This window comes from Plectropomus leopardus, chromosome 15, assembly GCF_026936395.1.
Source record: "Plectropomus leopardus strain MGB_pleo_1.0 chromosome 15, ASM2693639v1, whole genome shotgun sequence".
Classification (NCBI taxonomy): Eukaryota; Metazoa; Chordata; class Actinopteri; order Perciformes; family Serranidae; genus Plectropomus; species Plectropomus leopardus.
In genome coordinates this window covers 8,801,546-8,825,704 of record NC_142190.1, presented here as the reverse complement: position 1 = coordinate 8,825,704, position 24,159 = coordinate 8,801,546, and the positions used below count along the sequence as shown (strand labels likewise).

Sequence of the window (24,159 nt, the reverse complement as noted above, 5' to 3'; positions counted from 1 at the left end):
CAGCAATAGACCAGCAGCTCCAGTGTTACATAATGTTAAACTACTGTTTTTCTTAACGGAGTCTAGTAGGAAACAACTAGCCTTGATGAGTCAAAGGATGGCAAACTCTGCTTACCAGCACCTCTAAAGCTCTCTAACATTTATGTCCTGTTTATTTAATCTGTTCAAAATCTAAAATGTAGAAGAATATATTTTGTAGTTTCATAGAGTAATGAACCTTGGCCATGCCATAATTAGAAATCTTTAGAGGCTAATTTTGATACCTCTGACAGAGCCACGTTAACTATTTTCCTCTGTTTCCAGTTTTTGTGTTAAGATAAGCTAAACTGCTGCAACATCCTGTTTATCTTACAAACATGAGAGTGACATCAATTTTCTCATCTAACAGCAAGAAAGTAAATTAAGGTATTTCCCAAAATGTGAAACTATTCCTTCAAAGAGACTTTTCCCCTGCTAACATAATACAAATCCTTGGGAAATCACTTAATTGTAGATTTTGGGGGGATTTTTTTTAACAAAAAAAGACAAATCATGATATTTACAGGTATGTTTTTCAAATGTTCAAATTGATCAACATTTAATCTTATTCCATGTCAGCACCAGAAATCCCAACCTCCCTTTAACATGAAACCCTTTTCTTTGTTCCTAACTTCATTTCATTTCCTCTATTTTTGAACCTGTTAAAGGTCTTCTTCTTTCAAACTTCACCCTCTAGTTGGTATCCACTCTCTCCGGTCTCTTCTCTCCTTTCCTTTTCCTGCCCTCGTGCAGGATGACGTTTGACGACTTCTGCCAGTACTTCACTGACCTGATCCTGTGCCGCCTCATCAACACCTCCTACCTGAGCATCCACAAAACCTGGGAGGAGGAGGTGATGAGGGGCTCCTGGGTCCACCGCCAGGACCCGCTGCGAAACCGGTCCGGAGGCTGCATCAATCACAAGGCGACCTTCCTGCAGAACCCTCAGGTTTGTTAATGGAGGTAGTGTTTGTCTACATGTGCACAGTGGGGGAGGAAGTGTTAATGTCATTTACTTCAGCCACTGCATGTGTGTGTGTTAGAGAAATGTGTGAGCACTGTTTGAGTGTGATATGGCCCTCTCTTAAGAGTTTCCAGCAGTATCGTCTTTCCTTTTTAGCTGTGCATTTCGGTGGTCTGGTTTGACTTTTTCAACTATATTTTTTATTTTATTGGTTTTATGTCAGGTGTGCCCTCTTTTTCCTCAAGTGTTATCTTTCATTGGTCTATTTATCTTATTTTATTCCTTCCTTTATTTATTTTGATTCATGTATCATGCTCTTTTAATGGTCTGCTTGTTTTATTATTTTATTTAATTTTAACATTTCTCTATCAGTTCTGACTCACATATCTTTGTATTTTTTATAGATTTTATTTCTCATTTTATGAGATTATTATTTTATGAGGTTTTATTCTTAGTATTAATGGACTTGATTCACTTTTATGGTCAGTTGCTGGCTTTGTTTTGTGCCTGCAACTTGTACCTCACACTATGTTTAGCACATTACGCTTCCACCTGGAATGAAATTTGCTATATAAATAAAGTTTGGCTTGCTTCCTCTCTTCCCAGTACGTGTTTGATGTGAAGAAGGTGGAGGACGAGGTGCTGATCTGCTTACAGCAGAAAGAAAAGAGAGCCACGCCCAAAGAAGGCAAAGGGGAAAACCTCGCCATCGGCTTTGATATCCACCGGGTAGAAACACTCAACAAGCCCCCGCCAAACCTGAACAGTTAATAGATAAATAATACCTCAGGTGTACAAATTTCTGCTGTAACGTCTTCTCATCCTTCAGGTGGAGCTAAATCGTAAGTACCGTATGCACTCAGCCCAGCAGAAAGTAGCGGGCTCCATCTACATCAACTCGCGCTGCGTCTTCCTCAGGAAGGAGCTGAAGGAGGGCCGTTATGTCATCATTCCCACCACCTTTGACCCTGGGCAGCAGGGCGACTTCCTGCTCCGTGTCTTCACTGATGTGCCTTCAGACTGCAAGTAAATCTGAAATCTTACCCCTGAACACATTTTGAATTTTGTGAATCTACACATAGAGACTGTGATGAGAGACTGAGTTATTTAGCTCTGTAACTTTTAACCCTCGAGTCATAATTAAGTCACATACTGTAGGTCTGTCTGTAATGTGCAACCCCTCCTTAACTCAGTGTTACATTGAGTGCTGTGAAGAAAAGATGTACTGGTGGATTTCTTTTATTCCCATATTGATTTGTCTGGATAGGAACAGAATGCAATGTATGTATGTGATGGTCAGTCATAAAAGCTCCACAGTCCACTCAAGTGTTATTCTGGCAGACGTGGTAGCTAGCTAGCCTGCAGAGTGTACTATTAAATGTTTAACAACTGATTTAGCACTATAAAATGCATTAAGTTCAATAAAAAGACTTGTAGGCTGCATTTCAAGTCAAATGTTCATGGAAAGTTTTAGGTCAATAATGAATATATTTGTGCTGAGAGCTTTTTATGAAATTACAAATTTTGCAAGAACATTACAGTAAGAAAACTTTGGAACATGTTTTCGCTAAATATAGGACATAGTGACGTCTATAGTTCCTTTGCAAACAATCTTAAAACTTGGCTAAAAAGCACCCAGACCGGCCATCATAGCTAATTATTGACCTGTCTGCTCTCATTTGCTTGGCTTTTTGTCAGATTGCATCCACCCTGGTTTTACCTCTGTTCTCTTTATTGTAATATCAGTGATAATTTCAGTAACGAACTGTGACTAAACAACAAGACACTGATGAGACAGCAGTGACGTCAGTGAGCACTAACTGTGACTATGTCAACATGAGGTGGTACTGATGAAAAAGACAAGGCTAAAATGTAGTTTAAAAAACACTAAAATCTCTTATTGTTGTTAACAAACGAGGAAACTTAATATTATAGACACAGTCAAAGAGGACTCGGAGTGACTGATGAGTAAAATGTCAACAGTTTTTTTTGACTAAAACTATATAAAAACATTTACTGTTTTCTTGATTGTGATAAGAATAGACTGCCCAGTCTTTTAGTCAAGTAAAACTTGACAAAAAAAACCAAAACATGGAATAAATGTGCTCAAAACTAACAAGGACATTTTACACAGGACTAAGACTAAATAAAAATTTTGTTGACTATATGAACACCAAGTGCAATGCAATGTAATTTTATGTTGTCATGTTTGCATTGCTTGTGCTCCTTTACATGTTGCAGTCTTACTTCTCTAAGCTGTTTATCCTTTTCAGATATTTGTCTTTTAATTTCTCCCGTTCTAAATTTACATCTTTTGTGTTTTGTTGTTGTTTTGATGCCTTATTTAACATCTGGCCCAGGGACAAAAGGTTTAGAATTAGTGTTTTGTCAAAAACTGGCACATTTACAGGGATGGTGATCAATATGTGTTTAACAGCAGAACAGGGACTGTGGATTTCTTCCTCCATGACATTCGAAAATGATCTTTTATTATCCAGTATGAACAGGAGGAATAATTACAACTAGCTAAAACTGTTTCATTGATGGGATTTTACTTTTAAGATTGATTTGAAAAGTTGTAAACCAGTCCTTTAAATATGTAGCCATTGTAGAACTCCTACTTTTCGCTAGCTGCACACACAGTTGTTACTGCTGCGGCTCTTTGACTTCATTTCTTAGGAGTTTTTCACAAAGTTTTGCTATAATTTCAGCTCTCTGAACAAAAAATTATGTTGTGAAGTTTGCCTTTCAGCATCTGACTTTGGTACTCTTGTTCAAGAAAGAGAAAGTTTGAGGTGATAATGTGAAACAGATGCCTGGAAAAAAAAGTAATATCTTAATTTTAAGTCCAGCTGGCTTTAACAGCTTTACAACTGTCACTGTTTCTTTTCCAGAGAGCTGACTCTGGACGACCCCCCTCAGACATGTTGGACGGGGATGTGTGGCTACCCTCAGCTGGTCACTCAGGTCCATGTACTGAACGCTGAGGGTCTGCAGGGACAGGACTCCAACGGAGGTAGGACCAATGCACCCTCGTGTCATTGAATTTGCAATTTGATGGTTATGTTTCTATATTGTAAAGCGCTGTAAACTCCTGTGAACACCCACAGAGCTTCACTGCCTCAATCCCAATAAGGAAAGACTTCTGAGCAAAACACGAGGTACCACAGCACCATCTGCTGAAACTGTAGTTAGTTAGTTAGTGTTAGCCTGCAGTGTACAGTCCTTACCCCCTGGAAGCTCTTACACTGTGTGCACAAACCTGTAACTTCTGCAGCTCACTCACCTCTAAAGCCACTATGTGGAGTTTTTTTTAATGTTGTTATAGTTCCAACCTATTCTGTCAAATCTTAAAAATGAGACATTCCCGGTGAAAATTGGTGCAGCGCTGTCAGCCTTTTCACTCTGTATCTGCTGATCAGAACCTCATCGTGACTGTCACTGTGTCCACCAGAGGGCGCCACAGTCAGAAAATCTCATATCTTACACATAGTGGCTTTAATATGTAGATTCCTTTGCTGAGAGAGTAACAGTGGTGGAAGAAGTACACTAATCTTTTACTTACCAAAAAGTAAGTAAAGGTACTAATAAAGTAATGAAAAGATACTCTACAGCAAGTAAAAGTCCTGCGTTCAAAATCCTACGTAGTGAAAGCAAAGAAGTAACAGCAACTAAATGCATGATCTGCACCTAGGCTTGGCGGTATCTATTTTTTCATACCTTTATACGTTTCTGGATTTTCACTGGGGTGTACGGTATATGACAGTATCAGTGTGCGCCCCTCACTGCCGACTGGCAAGTTCGCTACGAGATGTCAACAAAAGGTAATATCCTTTCACCCGTTCCCTCATTCAACAGAGAAAGACAACCATACACCTTCTGAATAAATGTTTCTCTCTTCTGCCTACAGAATTTCTTCAGTTGTTGACACAAGGCATTTTACTATAAAACATTTGCAGGATCGTGTTGTTGACAATGCAGTAGCTTGCATGGCTTCAAAAATGAGCGGAATATGTGCTGCTGATGGAAATACAGTAGCTATAACAGAGGGCAGCTCTGCAGCAGCACCACAACAACAAATGCTGCCATTGTGAACACACACTGCTTATGCATGCAGTGTGGTCTGGGCGTAACCTCCAGGGCACGTAATACAAAACATCCTTAATACAACCTCTCTAGTATGAAGTTAATAGAAAGATGAGGGTCTGTATTTTTGACAGTATGTAAAATCACACCATCGGGATTTCTAAATACCCTAGTAAACCATATTACCATGATACCGCCCACGCCTATTTGCACCTGTCTCTATGACTTGATGGTGTGCAAGAACTTTTATGATATCACGACCTAGAGATGATGACCTGAATGATAATGAAAATAATCACACAGTGCAGTGTTTTGGAAATAAATTCTTCCCCCAATCAGTGCATATAATCTAATGTAGACGTGTGTAAACAAACCAGAGTAATCACACTGTCTGTTATCAGCACAATGTACTGATATAAAGACTTTTTCTCCCCTCAGCTGTAGATCCGTACGTGATCATCACCTGTGAAGGAGAGAGGGTTCGTTCACCAGTTCACAAGGACACACGCTGCCCAAACTTTGACATCAAAGGCCTGTTCTACCGCAAGAAACCCAAGGAGGGCATCCACGTCGAGGTGAGCTGTCGCTCTCTGCAGCCATCCAACTGACGCACTACATGCTGAACCACACATTAATGAGGGCTACAGCCAAAATGCAGCAGCTCGGCGCCTGCTGTGCTGCTGTTGTCAAAACCCACAGGTGTTGCAAGAGGTTAAAGTACTGGAAGTAAAATGAACTGTAAAAGATTTTGGCCATGAAGTATCAAACTTCACAACTTTATTTGAGACGGGTGACTTTCTGCTTTAAACTCATTAATCTTGCTGACATTTGGTTGAAGAACATGATCTATTCTTGACTAAAGACATCTCTCAACCAGGTTCACCCAAATTTAAAATAAATAAATCATCCCTTAGTTACTTCTAGTGGTGTCTGGCCATGTAGATACTTTAAGTTTTGTCTGTCTTTGTTTTAAGAAACCTGCCTTTTATCCTGCTACTCCTGAAGAGCTTCAATTGATGACCAGACTTTGGCGTTTGTTTGATAGTAACAGTCAAAAGGAAAGAGAACAAGTCATTTATGCACCTTATGAGAGTTTTTTAGCGACACATTGTGGCCATCTCTGTGGTGTTTTTAGCTGAATTTGGGTGTGTTTTAGTGAGACATTGCAACATTTCTAGCACTGTTTTTGCACTAAACATAGGTGTTTTCCAGCGACACATTGCGGTGTCTCAAGTGTGCACTTTCAGCTGTGCACTTTTTATTTTTATTTTTCTCAGCCCCTGTATCCTTTGACCATATTTCTCACCTGCCGTCATCATCCGCGTGTGTGACTATTTCAAATGAGAGTGCAGCTGCCAAGGAGATTTGCTGAACATCCATTACCAATCAATTACAGGCCAAATATCAGGCGTTGTTCGTAAACCGTGCAAGTGCACTTGTTAGGAAATTATTTACTTGTTATGGCAATATCAAGTTGCATTTAGTCAATCAGAGCTGGAAAATTGCAATTCTTGTATCCCGGTGAGGCATAAGTGTTTATCTGCTGCTCTGTCTGTGGAAGAGCTGGGCTTGTAACAATCTCCAAAATGAAAAACATGATATCCTCTCTGTGTCAACCTTGTAAAAATGTGTGTAAGCCATTGTAAGGCTATAACTGTGGACTTTCCTTAGTCCCTGCCCATAGCACAGGAGTACTCAACTTGCTTTGCTTGAGGGCCACTTTTGCAATATAAGCGATGGTCAGGGGCCAGCTGTAGCAGCCCCGTGCGTGTTTCTGGGATTTTATGACATTTCCAGGAAATTTCTAGGAATTTTGGAGATTTCTTGGATTTTCTGATGTGTGTAGAGTTACAGGACATTTCTAAGATTTCGGAACGTTTCTAGGATTTTAGGATGTTTCTCAGATTTCTAGAATTATGGGACATTTCTAGGGTTTTAAGACATTTTGGGGATTTTCAAACATTTCTAGGACTCTAGGACATAGCTCTGATTTTAGGACATTTGTAGGATTTTAGGACATTTCTCTGATATGAGGACATTTCTAATACCTTTGGACATTTCGGGGATTTTAAGATGTTTTTAGGATTGTAGGACATTAGGGCTTAGCTAGGATCTCTGTCAGGGGATGAGGGGGGTACCTTCACTGGCATTTTTTTTTGATAAGGAGCCCTATTTTGATGCTGTTTTATGCACTTTGAACCTTGTGTTTACTTAAAGTACAATAACAGTTCCCAGTGTTTATCATTTTATTTCTGTTGTGAATTAGAAAATGGGTGGGGGGCCACCCAGCACCCTATCGGGGGGCATATTTGGCCCGTGGGCTATAATATGAGTATCACCCTAGCACTTCTTATTCCTCTCTGTGCTTCTTTTACCTCCTTTCATCTCTTCATTTCTGTCCATGTGTATTTTCTCCTGTGCTTTTCTCTTTTATGACTGCTTATTGCCTTTTGTCTTTTCTTTCCTCTCTTTTACTGCTTTCCCACCTTACGCTTTTGGATCTGTGCCTTCATCCAACGAGCGGCCAATAGATCTACAACAAGAACATGATCGTGGACACCTTCCTGGGTCAGGTGATCATGTTCAGCGACCCCAACGAGCGGCAGGAGCAGCACACTCTTCACCTCCGCGACAAGGGCAGCCGTCAGGACAACGACCTCCCGGGGACGCTCACTGTGCGCCTCATCACCTCGACCACGCTCACCAACATCTGATGCAATCAATTGTGTGATTATGATGATCAACACTCAAGGTGGCGTTCAATCGTACCCGCCTGTCATGTCCGCCGTTGATCCTCCAACCATGGCGGGAGCTCACTGTGTCTTTTTTTCTGCCGCTTGCGCTTTTCTCTTCGTGTCTCCTCTTGTTTCCCCTTTTTCTTTTGCGTCACTGTTTCAATTCTTAAAAGGTTTTTGACGACCTTTACCTATATTTATGGGTGGTAATTGTCTACAAACAGTATTTGGGGTTTTGATAATATTGCTGAACACATTTTTGCCAAAATTATCCTTTATTTAGTGTTTGCTTCAGACGTGTGTTCTCACAGCAGGTTTCATTGCAGCTCTTGTAGCCAGAATCTCCAACAACATCTGAGCTACATTTTAACTGATTTTTAAAAATATTAGCCGAAATCAGTTCATTGGTGTGACCCGAAATCCACAAACTTCTTATTTTTCTTCTGCATATTGTTGTAATCAAATACACACACTCATCCATGCACACACAACACATATACAGACATTTCTGCACTCTCCATGCATGTGCCAATGTTTCCAAGGGCTATGCATTGCCTTAAGGTTGAGTCTGTCTCTCCACCTTGAGGAGGCGGGGGGATTAAGTTAAATATGTTCTTCATCAGCTGTCTGCAGTGTTAGCACAGCCTCCATTTCCGCTTTTTTCCCTCACAGTTTTAGTTTCTGTCTCCTATATATCAACATAACGTATACTCTTTAAATCTGTGGATAATCATCCCACGCCGTCGGCTCACCCAGACACCTCAAGTCTTCACCAGTTTGCCGGTGCTTTGGAGAGCATGCAGCACTGTCTGTCACTTTTTATCGTGGACTTTACAAAAGGAAAGCCAACAGCAGCTATTCTCTCCCTCTTTACTGAGAGCTTTTCTGTGTTGTTCTGTGAGCGCGCTCATGTGTGAAATCTTGCCTCCCGTCTTCCATCACTAGAACCACTTCAAACTCCCCGAGACGCTTTTCTGCCGGTTGCTATGGACGATCTCCAAAAACTGCATGGCTTAAAAAACTGAACTCTTTGCCTGTGATGCACATCTCTCCAGTCGTAGCTTAGCAGCCGGTGCTTTTGATAGTGCTACTCTTGTTCTTTGATCCCGCCCCCCACCCATGTGTACACCTTCCCAGTCCAGCGGAGTGCAAAGATTCACCCTGACATAATCAAGTGCTTTATGGGACCAAAGATGAGCCTCCGCTCTCTTAGTCCCTTTCAGACCGCCCTGGTCTGGCCCAGCTCGGCCTGGCCCAGCTCGGCCTGGCCCAAGCCTAGCTACAAACCACCACCCCCTGTGCCACATCATCTCTTAATGGCAACACCACTGCCTGACGCTTCCTCTGACTTGAGTCTTTTGGCCCAGGCCAGGGACTCATGCCACGTGACCCCGAGAGAAACAGCAGCTATGCGTCTGCTGTTGGCACAGAACAGGCGAGAGTGTGAGTACGGGTGTGGGAGTGTGTGGGAGTGTGTGGGAGTGTGTGGGAGTGTGTGTGTGTGTGTGTGTGTGTGTGTGTGTGTGTGTGTGTGTGTGTGTCCTGCTAGTTCTAGCGTTGCTCCGTGTGCAAGTATCTGGGAGTGTTTGAGAGTGAATGAATGTATATCTGTTAATCCACCTAGAAAAGAATTTTTGAGGAGAGGTGTGAACCGAAAGGAGAAGAGCCCTTTAGCGGAACACACACCTTGCACTTTATTTCATTATTAAAAGGGAAAAGAGACCCTTACGGATGAAAGAAAGAGGAGGGCGAGCAGAGAAGGCGTCCTGCCAAACAACCTGTGCCATCGCCTTGGTCCTGAATTTGCCTCCACGGCAGGAAAACAACATGGGACAAACTGTTGAGTGATTTCAGAAAGATTTCAGATGGCTTTTGCATATTGAACCAACACTGGTACAATGTAATCTATCTCTAACGAACTACGGCATTTCTCGATCATGTGGCCATCCGATTTGACCTTTTAGCACCTGAGCTTCTCGTGACGGAAGCCCAGACAGAAAATCACAACTTGTGTTTTGTTTTTTTAAAAGTGCAATATCATTGCAAAGACTTTTCATTCCAAATTTTATTGAGTTTGTGTCTTTGTCTTTTTCTTTCATGATAAGAATTTAAAATGTAAGTCATTATCGAGACATTTCCTTTGAATGTAAGACAAACAGTTAGTGGACTAATCTCTCAGTTAAACTATCAAGTCCGTTTTCCGTTTTCAGCGCCTTTTTCCATTACTTGAACTGTCACACATGGCATTTAATTGATCACACACACCTTTGTGTACAGCATCTTTATAAATGTGTCTTGCATGGGTTATTTTCCAATATGTTCATGGCCTTGTATTGTACTGTTCAATTGTTACTAATATATATATTTATTCTTTCTATCTCAAAAGAATCGGAAATGCTAGTTTGGAGCAGTCAGCATGTCTACACTAATGCATCTCATGTCAGTCTGATCATATCGACAGGTTTGAAACAGTTATGTCTTGTAATACAGTGATGCATTCATAATGCCTCTAGCATCGTGAACATTAGCAGCAGTTGTCGACTTCTATTTAGGTGCTATTTATCTTCTCTGCGCTATTTAGTATATTGTTTGGGACAGAAAATGAGTGCTGGGTAAAAAGACTGAATTTAGAAAATGTCATGTTAGCTTGCAGACAGACAGTGTTAAAAACTGCAGTGCCAAGCAGTGTTAGGTTAGACATGTTGAGCCTGTGCCTGGATAGCTGCTGTTTTTTATTTGCAGACCAGGTGGGCAAAGAAAGAAGCCCTTCTCCCATCATCACTGGGTACCGTCAAAGTGTCCTTGTGCAAGGCACTGAACTCCTAACTGCACCAGTGGAGCCTCGTTATGGCCAGTTATTGTACAGCCTCCCTGTGTGACTGACTGTACATATTTGTGTGAGTCTAATCCCCCCCCCAAGGTCAATACTGTGAATATGTTCAAATTCAGCTTGAAACGAGGGTGGAATGAAGGGTTGATTTGAAAGATTATTGGTGCCAAAAGAGTATTTTGTAGCTAAAATTTGGTGAAACTGACAAACCAGGGGGTGACACTTGCACCAGTTTGTTCTCCTCATGTTTACTGTTACAGTAGAGTCCCAGGAATAAATAACCAGCAATCTTTGAAAATGCAGAGGGTTGTCTGTGAACCCCAGATCGCCTCTAACCATCTGGATGAAACAAAATATTTTTCTTGCTGCAAGACGAGCAGGCACCCGTCACGTTGCCTTATACACCACCTCTTGTAAAAACATTTTTACCGTTACTGTTAGCAGCACGGTTTTGTTTTGACAGTTGAAAGTTTAGTTATAGGCAGCAACTCTGTGAGAAACCCTGAATTTATTCCTCCAGACGAACATGTTGCAGATTTAGAAAGAATTTAGGGTGAATTAAAGTTATTTTTCTGCTTCTTCAAAATTGATTTATTTTTTGAGTTAAAAAAAAGAAAGTCTAAATTAATTTTTTATGCAACCTGTCACCTTGATTCTAATTTCTGGCGGCCTATTAGCCTAATTGGATTAATTTAAATATATAAAAACATCTTGAGTAAAAAATGACTAAAATGACATGAATTTTTGTTGACTAAAACAAGACTAAAACTATTAAGGAAAACAATGACTAAGATGCGACTTAATCTAATAAGCATTTCTGTCTCGGGACAAAGACTTAATCTATAATCGCTGCCAAAATTAACACTGTTAGGAGGTAAGAGGGATACAGCTAATTTAAAAGATCAATAACACACAATTCACATGCTTTCTGCATTTGTATAATTTGACCCAAACTCAGATAATCACTTATATCTTGTGTACAAAATAAAACAGGTTAAACATTTTCTCATCCAAATGGTAAGAAGAGTCTTGGAAGATTATAGAAATCCCTTCTAAACAGTATTCATATTAGTAAGTAACTGTCTTGAATTATTTTTTTCAGAAAAATTGTCTCCTGGCTCTGATTTAAATGATAAAAGTAGTACAATAGAGGAACAAACTGGGTCAAGGTGACATTGGCATCAACTTTAGACTAACAGACACACATTTGAACCCTGATGTGGCTCGCTAAAATCACACACAATCTTCACCAAACCAAATTAACATGGACATTTTACATCACAATCAATTTTTGCTGATTGGACTGTCGCGAATTTTATAATCCTGAATTTGTCTTTTGCTGCCAGTACAATATTTACATTGAGGTTTCACATCAGGTGTTTCAGCTGCAACCAGTTGTGTTATTTCCTCCCTGTTTTTTTTTTTGTTTTGTGTTTTTTGTTGTTTTTTTCATCAGTATGGATGTGGCACAGAAATATATCAGCTAACACACAACCTGACAGCTTTGATATATGGGAGTATTTGGGGCTTCAGAGTCGCTGTGTCGCACACAATCCTACAGTAATAGTGAGAGTAAGGAGCCGAAATAACAGTGTGTCAAGCTCAATGTGAAATCTTATCAAACTTATGTGCCACAGCAGTGCCAAAAAGACAAACAGCCTATTGAAAAGGGATGCTTTTGTAAAGACGTGACTGTTGGATAAATGTAAGACAGGTTCCTTTTGTACCTTTTTTTTTTTTGTTGTTCTAAACTTCATGTCCTCTTTTGTTTTCGGAGTGATTCCCATTGCATCGCTATGGTTACTCATTTGTAATTGTTGCACATTATGATTCTCTGCCAAAAGTGTTACGGCTTTCACTGTTAACCACTACACACACACACACACACACACACACACACACACACACACACACACACACACACACACACACACACACACACACACACACACACACACACAGTATACTCAAAACACTCCAGCTACTAGACTAACCAGGCTTGGTTGGAGTGTGCGGACCTTGACTGGTTTTTTGACAGTTGCTATGAAGCTTGTCGGTTTTCTGTACATATTTTTCGCACGGCCATGCCAAAGCAGGTGTAGAGAACACGAAACCCTTCGAATTAACTGCTTACAATGGTGGTGACTTTTGTATGAATAAAAAAAAAAAAAAACCAATGCCAGTGCATGTAGCAAAACCGCTTCAAATCTGCTCGCTCCATTACAAATCACAGAATATATATTTTTGTTTTTCTCAGAGCGTTGTTAACCATAATATCCGCTGTTGCTACTTTGATAAACATACTGTGTGAAGTAGAAGGCTTCTGTTGCACACTTGCATGCGTTAAACAGTATCCAGTTTTCTAATATTTTGTATTCAGTAACCTGCAGTATACAGTATGTATATAAAAGTAGCAGCAACTTATGAGTTATTATTGAGATCCATGTTTTGATGGATGTTAAACAGTATATTCTAGACATTTAATTACAGAGGAAGATGTTCTTGTTCACTTCTTCTTGTGATCAGCAAGAATACTTTGAGGAATCAAGTAAATTATTCACCTTATTCTGAGCCCAATGATACCTTGCACGACTTCATTCACTGCACCGGCGTCTGTGAGAGTCAGTGGTATGCTACAGATGTCTTCACTTTCCTTGGAGGTTTGGGGAAAATATGTGATAAATTTGCCAATTAGCGTTATTGCAGAAAACTAGGTGAGAAGATCAATCTCACTCTCGTGTCAGTACAGCAATGTAAAGCCACCACCAGCAGAATCTTAGCTTAGCTTTGCTTAGCATGACATGGTTTCCCACACACTCACTCATTTGTGGCGGCCCATCACGTATTGATTTTGTATATTTATAGCTGGGTCATTCATTAGGAGCACAGTTGTGCCAGGAGCAGTGAAAATAAAACTTAACCAATAAAGCTTGCTTTCACTCACCTCTGCAGCAGCTGCTCCTCTGATCCATATAATCTGATCCGTTCTGATCTGATCAGCAGATCAATTATCCACCCTGTGAGTAAAACTCCGTAAACTTTTCTCTGTAACTATCCAACAAGAGGGCAAACAAGCCTATTTCCCAAACAGTCAAACTATGAACATATCTTTAAACTATCGATGGATGGGAGACGACCTGAAGACGAGGCCTTGGATAGTGTTAACAGATTAAGTTAGTTTAGCTTTATCTAAAGCTTTAGACAAACATGAAGACATAAAGATTCATTTGACATTCTTATCTTGCTGATCACTGCGTACAAATGACTAGCTGTTGATAAATGTGGCCGCTTAAAACAAGCGTCATTTACATATCCCGCCCCAATATGTTCTGGGTTTAGAGACCTCGCCCAGGGAGTTTATGGCATGAAGAGGCGTAATATGGCCAAGAGGAGAAAACATGTCTGAGCTAGAAATGGAAACACTGATGTCCCATGTCCAGTTTAACCATCTGGTTCTGTTTAGTTGCATTAAAGGGACTTGAAAAAAAAACGCTGCCTGGAAATAAATCACTGATGCAGTCAAAAGTGTTATGGAAGACAATCCAACTCCAGCTGAGGTTGACGTATTTAATTTATACATCCATATATACACACATATAGCCGACATGTATTAATAACATGACCCTACATATTACATAATGTTGATATTTTTATAATATTCATATAAAAGCTTATAATTGACCCAGAACATGGAGTGTGTGGCTAGACATGGAGAAAATGTAATTGCCTAGGCGGTTAGTATTTAGATACCTACAATGTTGCAGAGTTAATTTTAATGATAAATTATGTAAATATTTTTTGGCTTGTCAGTGTCAGATCCGGGACACTGCCAGCTGTGATAGAGGCCGTTACAAATGTAATATTTTCTCAAATTTACTTTACATTTTTAAGTGATTATATGTGGCTGCAAATACTGGCAATCAGAATATGGTCTAATAACGTTGACTCAACTTTGTGTACACAAGCTTAGACCTGACATGAGATTTGATCTGAGCCTCCATGTCCACATTGATAAATGCAGAGTTTTGCGTGGAAATGACCGTACGTCCAGTTTTCTGTCACACGTTCGTTTCAATGGGCCATTGTGTGTTTCTATCTTTGGGGATGTGGGATTTAAAAGCTTGATTTTCTGCACTATTTCTGCTTTGAGATAGGCAAGGTACTTTATCATAGTGCAGATAATTCTCAGAGCTTCAACAAAGTAGCTAAATATACTGCTGTCCATTCGCTGTGGACAGTTCCTTAGGTCGTCCCCTCATCCATCACTGCAGGAGGCAGATGTATGGTGGCATTATCTCATCGCATTATTTTGAAAAATAATAAAAAAAACCTGTAGCATAGTGCTTGCAAGGTATCATGGGACTAGGCACAAGGTGGATAGGCTAAACTGAAAAAATTTAGGATTCAGTGATCAGAAAAGTGATTGGTTTTTGTGATTGTTGTAGGTTTTTTCTCCCTGTTTATCACTTATAGACAGAAAAATGACATGATGGCAGTCAAGGTTTGCTTGCCTGCTAATCTGACGGCCTCGTCGGCTTGGATACTATTGCATGTGTCTAAGGTTACCAGACGTTGGTTCCTGACAGAGTACACTAGGTACTGTACTGAATCTGACTCTTGCTGACCCAGGTCACCTTCCGCATTCTCGTCATTGACATTTTTATCTGAGATCGAGTCTTGTCCACTCAAAGGAATGAGCTTGTGATTCTTCTTGTATTTTTCTGCTGATGTTTATTAACTGGAGACTGGAATACCTACTGCATGGTGACACTTCTAGAAGATGCTACGGTCTTTATAACAAGTATCTTTTATCAGTATTTTATAACCTTGTTAATTTTATATATCCACTTTACCTTGCGTTCCAAACTGGTATGTTTACTGATAGCTAGGTTTCAGAGAGCTGTGCTGTATGTTATGTACTGTGTGCTTGTCTGTGTGTTCTTTTCAGCGTGAGCTTTCCTTTTTCTTTTTTCAAATGCGTGTTCGTTGAATTTGGTTCTCGGTTACACTGTGGTTATTTTATAGCTACAATCTGAAATTATTATTTTTTCTTTTGTATTTAATGTCAACTTGTGGCATGACTTTGAAATAAAACAGGAAAACCTAATCTGGGTTTGTTTTATCTTTATTTGTCCAGAAGGACACCGTGCCGGAGAGCACGCATTCTCCGACAAGGAGGAAAACATTCATTCATTTCACTTATTTGCATTTAAAAATCAGGATACTTTCAATATGTTACCGTGTCATTTGAGGTGACTCTCTATACAGTAATGTGAAGTGAAACTACTTCAGATTTTATATGGAATTGTTCTGTTCACCAGCCGTGAACAAAAAACAATTCAGACTCAAGTTCATTATCATGAAAAATGATCCTGTTATAACCGCCTTGCTCTCAAACTTGTGGAAAACTGTGCCATACATAATTGGCGTTTCACATTTTCCGATGCCATCCAACTAGCCACCCGTTTGGGGATAATTTAAAAATGCTTGCTTTTTCTTGAGAGTGCCTAATCAATACTGTGCATGTGCATCTCTCCACAGAGATGAGAGGACAGCAAGATGCGTCACTTCTTGGAACTTCTATCATCAGCTCCTCGATTCATTTTGGCTGGACCGCAGCATGCGAGGCCTCCCTTATAAATGCAATAGTTTGTCCACGAGTAAGTGATGAAGTTACACCATTAGTCGGACTGAGTGATGACGTGAGTGTTGGTGTTTTGACTCCATTGACTGTTGCTCGTTTTGAAATTAATAGGCGCTGATAGTCCTGTAATACCTCAGAGAGGTGTTTTCTTTAAGGCATTTGGATTATTGACCGCATTATATTTTTCCATAACTTTCTGATGGGGCGTAGGGATCAGCGTTGTAAGTGCAACAGGCCATGATTGAGTGAATGCTGCCACGTCTGTTTCAAATTAAAACCCTCTAGCGTTTCATACACAATCCAGCCATGTATGAGGCTTTGACCTCGTCTTTTTTACCACTTGCATGATATTTTAGCAACAGGATGTGGTATTTTACTTGACCCAGGCAATCAGACCATCCTTTTTGTTAAGCTTTGTAACTGAGGTGTTTGGGAATGTTTTTAGTTTGCAGATATTAGGTCACAATACAATGATACTGGACAACTTTGAATTTTGACCAGCCAATGAGGTTTTGTCATTTATGTTAACTAACCCTAAAGGGTATAGTATTTGTGCAAGTCCTTAAAAACTCCTAAAATGACTTAAATTGTTTTTCTAACTTTATTAATCCATGTTTTAATTTATTATTGTCAAAATGAGTAAAGCTCTTCTGTGCATTTTACAGTTTTTTAAATATACCACTTTTGATTTTTGCTTTATACATGCACTTACTTGCTAGTAAAATGTAGATTTAGCAATCTAACAACCATATTCCTGCATAAAAACTGCAATACTTAAATCAAAATCAAATCAGTCAAACACGTTTGCTGTCATTTTACTGTTTTCTGTGCAGGGCAGAATGGGAAAGCATTTGTCTGAGAAGAAAAAGATCATTTTTCAAAAACAATCTGTCTTACATTTGATTAAAAAAAAAAAAATCATCTTGACAAGATCCTAAACAGCATTAGATTTAAGTGTCTGATACCTGTAGGCACCCAGTTAAATTTACATGTGATAACTGAGCAACAAGTTGAAGTCATGACCTGTTTAGCTCCCTCTCCACCTCCCAGCTGGTCTACTGTATCTGCCACCAACAGGCTCCACCTCCCAGCTAATCAGGATCAGCAGCCATGAATGAGACGCAGGGAGAGAGCCCGGAGAGTCCTGTCAACTGACCCAGACATCAAACTGTGACCGGGCCACAAACGCTGAACCACGACCAGAGAGTCCAGGAGGCTGGGATCTGAAGAGGACAAAAGTAAGGTGAAGGCCACGGGAAATATTTTTGAACAAAGAAGGACAGACAAAGCAGGAACACAGAGAAAGATTTCACCCATCAGCTTCTCCAGTTCTGTACCATCTTGATGAACCATCTCACCATCCTCATCTCACCTTCCAAGAAAACGCAGGACTGAAAAGACCAGGAGAAAGAAGAGGGGACCCCTACGAAGTGTGCTGAAAGGTAAGAGGGTCAGGTGAACGTGGGTTGAGGCCGAGGGCTTAGCCTGCAGCCAGGCCACAGCACTGGTGCTGCCCTGCTGTAGCTTTAGGCCAAAGCCTCTTACTGCTCTTCAGCCTGTGCCAGCACTTTAAAGGAACCATTATGTACCCTTCAAGTAAATACAGGTGGCTGCTCTGTCTGTGTGTGTGTGTGTGTGTGTGTGTGTGTGTGTGTGTGTGTGTGTGTGTGTGTGTGTGTGTGTGTCTTTGTTGCTTTAAGTTGACTGCGTTCTTCCAATTTAGATTCTCTTGTCAGATAAGACAACACCTATAAGTCTCTGTGAGAGACTTGATTCAACACAGCAGCAGCAGCAGGTAGAAATTACATGGAGGGAAGAATGAGAGTCATATAACTGTTGCATTAAAAGAAGTTAGTACACTGTAAAATTTGAGTAAAAGTTTATCTTACTTAAAATAATCTTAGGAAGTATTAAGGTACTTGAAAAATATTTACTATTTACATAATTTTGTGAAGTTGTTGCAACTTAAAATGGCAAGTGAAATTCATTTGTTAAGTGTGAGCAACTTCAGTAAAGTAAAGTTAGTCTCACTTTACTTTATCATGACAAAGAGAATTTTGCCAGTGATGAAGTTCGGAGATCTGCAAGTTCTGTTTTCTTAACTACAAATATGACTGACTAGTTTGCAACCAGCAGAATACAGATATATAGCGCAGTATACTTGGTTTACTGAATTTGCTAAAAGTCAGAAAGACTGGTTTAATCAAAGTTGTCATTTTTAAGTTGCAACAACTTCACAAAATTAAGTAAATAAAACTAAATTGATGCCAAAAGTGATGTCTTCTTGAAACTTAATTCCAAAACCTAAAGATATTCCGTTTACAGTGAATAATGACCATGAACATAATTATTTTTGCTTGAAAAATGACTCCAAAATAATCAAAATAGTTGCCCATTATTTTTCTGTTCTCATTTTTACATTGTTTTAGTATTAAATTTGAGGTTCAATCACTGGCTTCTTGCAGAGTTTTTAACTTCATCTTCTCATCTTGTGAAAATGAGACGCACTCAGAAGCTCCACAGAATATTAGACCTCAAATAAGGATTATTGGGAGGGCTTCAAACTACAGTTTCCAAGGTGAAGAATTGACTTTGCAGTCACTTTAACAGCTGAGAATATCTAGATGGCTTGACCAAAAAAGGATCTTAATTTAAGATTAATAACCAGATGAATTTTACACTTTGTAAAATTAAAAAAAAACATCCCCCCAAAGTGATGCCTTCAAATGTCTTTCAATGTATTTCTTCAAACTAAAGTCCAAAACCAATTTACAGCGATAAAAAGCAGTAAATCCCTAAATCTTCACATTGAGAAGCTCAAAACAATGAGATTTTTTTTTAACATTATTTGGTTCGAAAACAACTCAAACACTGTATTATCAAAATAATCGCCCATTATTATTCAGTTCTGTGTTGTTTTATTGTATCAGCACAAAACTCAAAATCCACTCACTAGTTTTTTATACAATTTTAAATTGCATCTTTGTGAAAATGGGACACACATAAGAACTCCAGAAAAAAATAGTTAAATAGACATAATTAAAAAAATGTCTTTGGAGTTCAGACTACTGTTTCTAAGGTCAAGAATGAACTTTGTGAACACAATTCGACAGCTGAGAATATTAAAGATGAACTGAGATAATCAATATGTGTGCTTTAAAGGCCTTCAGGTTGCACAATCAAATCAGTAATTTTACGTAAGCAACGTTGACCGTATGATGACGGGAGCATTGGGACACACTTCCTTGTTTGGCTTGTGCCTCACTGTGCTGCAGCTGAGCTCAGAAAAATGTGAATTAGCTTTAAACAAAGCACCAGTTCAGTACAACCAGTACACACGTCTCCCCTGAGCTGCAGTGTTTCTGTCACTGATAATTCTACCTAATACTGGTCCAATGCATCAGTACCTTTATTTCTTTTTAAATGATGTGTGCCTGTACTGCAGTGATACTCAACTTACCGCCCAAGGGCCAAATCTAGCCCCCAGTAGAGTCCCAGGTGGCACCGCAGCCATTTTCTAATTCACAATAAAAATGAAGTGATTCACAGCAGGAATTGTTTTTCATACTTTTATATACATAAGGTGCCAGAGTGCATAAGACAGCATCAAAATAGCTTGTTTATCAAAGCAAAAGTGCCAGTGGAGGATCCCCACCACCATGACAGAGGTCCTTGCAAAGTGCCTAATGTCCTAAAATCCTAGAAATGTCCTGAAATCTAAGAAACATCCCAGAAACATATATGCATTTTGCAAAAGTGGCCCCCAAGCAAAGCAATTTGAGTATCCCTGCTGGACAGTTTAACGTATCAGCTGAGCGTCTAGCACGATAACTGCTGTTTTCTTCTCAAATTAAACCCCTTGTCAAATTGCTGATTGAGTTTTGTTAAAGAAATAGTTTGATATCTTGAGAAATGCACATATTTATTTTCTTTTGGATAAAGTTTTTTTGTGCTTTATTTTTGTAGCATCTTATGAATAAAGTGTAACAGGAATAAAAATGGGTAAAAAGAACGTAAACAAGATTCAAAACAGTCACATCAGAACGCAGCTATGAATGAAGGATTAAAAAACTATGGGAAAATGTATTTCTCAAACCTGATTCTGTTATTACTGTTTGTTAAGATTTAAGTTTAAGTAAATCCCTTTTCTGACTAGTAACTTTAGCTAGAATTGAAAGTATTATATATGCTTCTGAGAAATATTGAAGAAGCAGTATAAAAGTACCTAAAAATTGCACCTTGCAATTGTACTTGAGTACTTACAGAAGTTCGACTGCTGAATTCTACATTAACACTGTTAAATTTTTTAAAGTCAGGACACATTTGTATTTTTTTTTGTTTTTGTTTTTTGCAGAAACTGAACCAGCAGAACTCATGGAAGACATGGAAACATTGAACTTTCCTGGTCAGCGATGAATGCTTCACGCCTCTCAGGGCCTCTGAATCCCTCTAAAGCCATGTGAGTCACTAACACATACAGTGCACATGCTTGTTAGCATAATGGGCCACACACACACACACACACACACACACACACCAAACACACAGATTAGCAGCCCAGGCATTAGCTGTTGGCTATAACATGAAAATCTCTGAGCAGGTTGACTTAAGGTCTCGTGTGTGGTGATGACAGAGTTTTTTTTTCATTTATTCTGAATTATTAGCTTGAAACATCTGAGTTGGCGTTGGCACCGTGAACCACATTTGAGACCTTTGTCTTCTTTCAGCTCTACTTTCAGTCTTGACCAACTCATGAAGGAAATATCTGCTTATTTAGCTGCTGAATGCTGCACTACGTTCACCAGCTGGTTGCAAACTTTGTCTGTCTGCTGTTTGGTGTGTGGCTTGGATTTAGAGCTTTTTTGTGCCTCCTGCTGCTTGAAACAGAAAATCCGTAGGCTAGAAAACCAAAACAATTGAAGTAAAATGAGGGTTTCCACACGTTTCTTTCAAAACTTCTAAACTTTTCCATGACTTTTCAAAGACCCAAAATACCAAAAAAAATCCATGTCCCACTCACCCAGCATTTTTTCAAACATATAAGATTCAAAGTCTATTCCAAACATAGTTTTAGCGTCTCCAATGATGTGTTCAAGGACCACTGGGAATGTGAAAATGCAAAAATAATTTTCTGTTTTTTTACAGTTTGTGCCATGATAAGCAGTGTAATTTTTGCATTTAAACAAAAAAGAAAATATGTATTCTAAACTGATTTTCTTAAAACAGAAAGAAAGAAAAAAAAGAAATTTTAAGACAAGAAAAATTGAATCACCAAAAATTAGTTTTCTATGAAAAATTGTCAAGAAATATTAATGAAAAAATTGCCAAAAATTTTAAAAGAAAAAAAGAAATGCTGACATTTTTTAAAAAGAAAACATGCACTAAAACCTGCGGGCCCAGGGGTTTTCTTTAAAAATTGGAAGTAAAATAAATACAAAATACAGCCATTTCAAGGTTTATGCCCCACCCCTAAGCCAAAAGTGTTAAAAAAAATCATCTGACAAGCTCAGTGGGCGGACATGAAGGGAGAGACAGATGATGTGGACAAAAATAAAGATACGCATGTGATGAACAAATACAGAAACAGAAAATAAAATCACCGTTATGTTACAATAATGTAATTTAATTTATTATGCACAACAAATTTCCATTATGGTGTATGCAAGCAGGGGAGCCAATAATCCACAAATGATGAGTGAACAAGTCTACCTATTACAGACCAATTTCAACCTAATAAAGCAACTTCATGCTGTAAAATTAGACATAGGAGAGTTGGAGCAGAGATAATCAGCCATGTGGTTCAGCAGGACATGGGAGACCAGTGAAGGGAAGGGGGGTTGGGGGGTTAAAGGGTCTGGTGGGGGCTGTTAAAGGCTTACTTGGATTCCTGGGCCTAATCCCATCGCTTAAGTACGAGCCATAGTTGTTGCAGTTATGACTGCTGAATCATTTTCTCCCCCACTGAGCTGTCTTTCCTTTGTTAGCCTCATTAACAGTGATGAAGGTGCAGTCCTGCATACAGTATGGCCTTTTCTCTCCACTTGACTGTGGCAGGCAAAGTAGAAGAAGAATTTTGAATCTTTATTGTAAAAATAATGTACATTAACGTAATATTATAGTTATTATAGTAAACACAGAAACATTACTTCAGTTTACTGATTCAGTGTCCGCTGCAGTCTGTGTTTGTGTGCAATTGCACCGTTTAAATTGCAGAAACACAAATCAAGTTAGGAGCTATACTGATATCAGACAGATTCAGTTTGAGTGAATTATTAAAGCACAAATGAATGATTTTGGATGAAAGGTGAAAGGGGAATGAGGTGATTTTTTTCCTGCTAATTCCTTATAGGACATAAAAACAACATAAATAGCTTGTGTGGCTAAAAAACACCATGAGCGATAGAGATAACCCATCCCATGTTTTAATGATCCATTAGTGGTCCAATAAGTAGATTAACATCTAGTTGGACGTGCTCTACTACAAATCAAAGCAACTTGTATTCAAGATACATTTTATACATACATAAAAATCCATATATTCACCTCAAAGAGGTGCAGTGAACCGATTGGAGAGCAGCAATGCAGATATACAGCATGCACTTTATCTCCAGCCAAGTTCATCCATATGCAGCAAGTCTTGATGTGCTCAGTTAATGCCAAGACATGAGCTGAGCTGTGGCCCCTCTTATCCACATCCACAGGGTGCCAATCTGGCAGCTGTCCTAAACACAGACCCATAGATCTGCACTAAAATTTACAGTGTGGTTTCCCTGTATCTATGACCTTACTTTACTACTTATACACCCAAATGGACTGTATGTCAGAGACCCGAACATAAAACGCTGTTGTGGTGACAAACTACGAGGTGAAACTCAAGTCACTGCTCCTGCTAACAGCACATTATTGTAACTGCACTGGAATCAATAGATTGCGTAACTTAAAGACTGCTTTTAATCCCTCGTTGAGCATACAAAGTAAACTCTCAACCATAAGAGTCTGAGCCCCATGAGGGGTCACGTGAAATGTAAACAGACATAAATTCATGGTATCATGGTTTCATTGGTATAACAGCATTTTCCCCCATGCTCTTGAAAACAGAACATACACTATAAAATTTAATTTAAAATAATCTTTGGAACTGATTGCCTTGAAAAAGGAAATTTAATATTAATTTAAATTTTGATTTATGTTTACTTTATATCTAAGTTTCAACTTTACTTGAAATTTTATCTGAATTTACTTAATTTTGTGAAGTTGTTGCAACTTAAAAATGATAAATGTAATCACCTTGTTCTGTCTAAGTGTTAAAAACTTCAGTAAATCAGGTTAGTCTGACTAAACTTGATCATAAGAAAGAGGATTTTGCCAATTATGAAGTAAGGAGATCTGCAAGTTCTGTTTTCTTAACATGTTGAAGAAAATACAAGTATGTCTGACTAGTTTGCAACTAACAGAATACAGATATATAGCACAGTATACTTGGTTTACTGACATTTTTAACACTTAGACTGAACAAGGTCATTAAACTTTGTTTCTTAAGATGCAACAACTTTACAATATTAAGTGCATTTTAAGTAAACTTAACAAACAGATGTTAAGTTAATATAAATAAAGATTGATAATTATATTTTCTTACATTTTTCAAGGCAGTCAGTTTCCCACATTTTAAAAAAAAAGTAAAATCAACTTGTCAGATTTTACCTTGTAGTAGTATACCTTAGTGTTACGGTGTAGCGGTATACCTTACACGTAGTATTTATACATTCACGTGCATAGGTTTAGTATGTTGGGTTTCTTTTTGTATTGTCCTTAATGCATTTCACTTTTCAGAATAATATGAAGTGTATAATCACAGTTTTTCCGATGTTGAAGATTTGCATTC

At 38.9% G+C, this 24,159-nt stretch overlaps 2 protein-coding genes across 3 annotated transcripts in view; both read left to right on the top strand.

Moving 5' to 3' along the window:
* capn5b (calpain 5b) overlaps positions 1–15,740 on the top strand; it is a 55,602-nt gene extending 39,862 nt beyond the window's left edge. Inside the window, exons 9-14 of the mRNA XM_088088555.1 lie at positions 772–967; positions 1,589–1,711; positions 1,812–2,008; positions 3,877–3,998; positions 5,507–5,643; positions 7,600–15,740. Coding sequence (XP_087944681.1) covers positions 772–967; positions 1,589–1,711; positions 1,812–2,008; positions 3,877–3,998; positions 5,507–5,643; positions 7,600–7,782 — 958 coding nt within the window. The 3' untranslated portion in view covers positions 7,783–15,740. The remainder of the gene's footprint in view (positions 1–771; positions 968–1,588; positions 1,712–1,811; positions 2,009–3,876; positions 3,999–5,506; positions 5,644–7,599) is intronic.
* A 447-nt stretch (positions 15,741–16,187) lies between these two features.
* myo7ab (myosin VIIAb) overlaps positions 16,188–24,159 on the top strand; it is a 46,938-nt gene continuing 38,966 nt past the window's right edge. Inside the window, exons 1-3 of one of the 2 annotated variants that reach the window (XM_088088553.1) lie at positions 16,188–16,293; positions 17,355–17,719; positions 20,632–20,736. The gene's annotated coding sequence lies outside the window, so the exon portion shown is untranslated. Of the gene's footprint in view, positions 16,294–17,213; positions 17,720–20,631; positions 20,737–24,159 lie in introns of those variants that run through there. The other variant, XM_088088554.1, reaches the window with a different exon arrangement.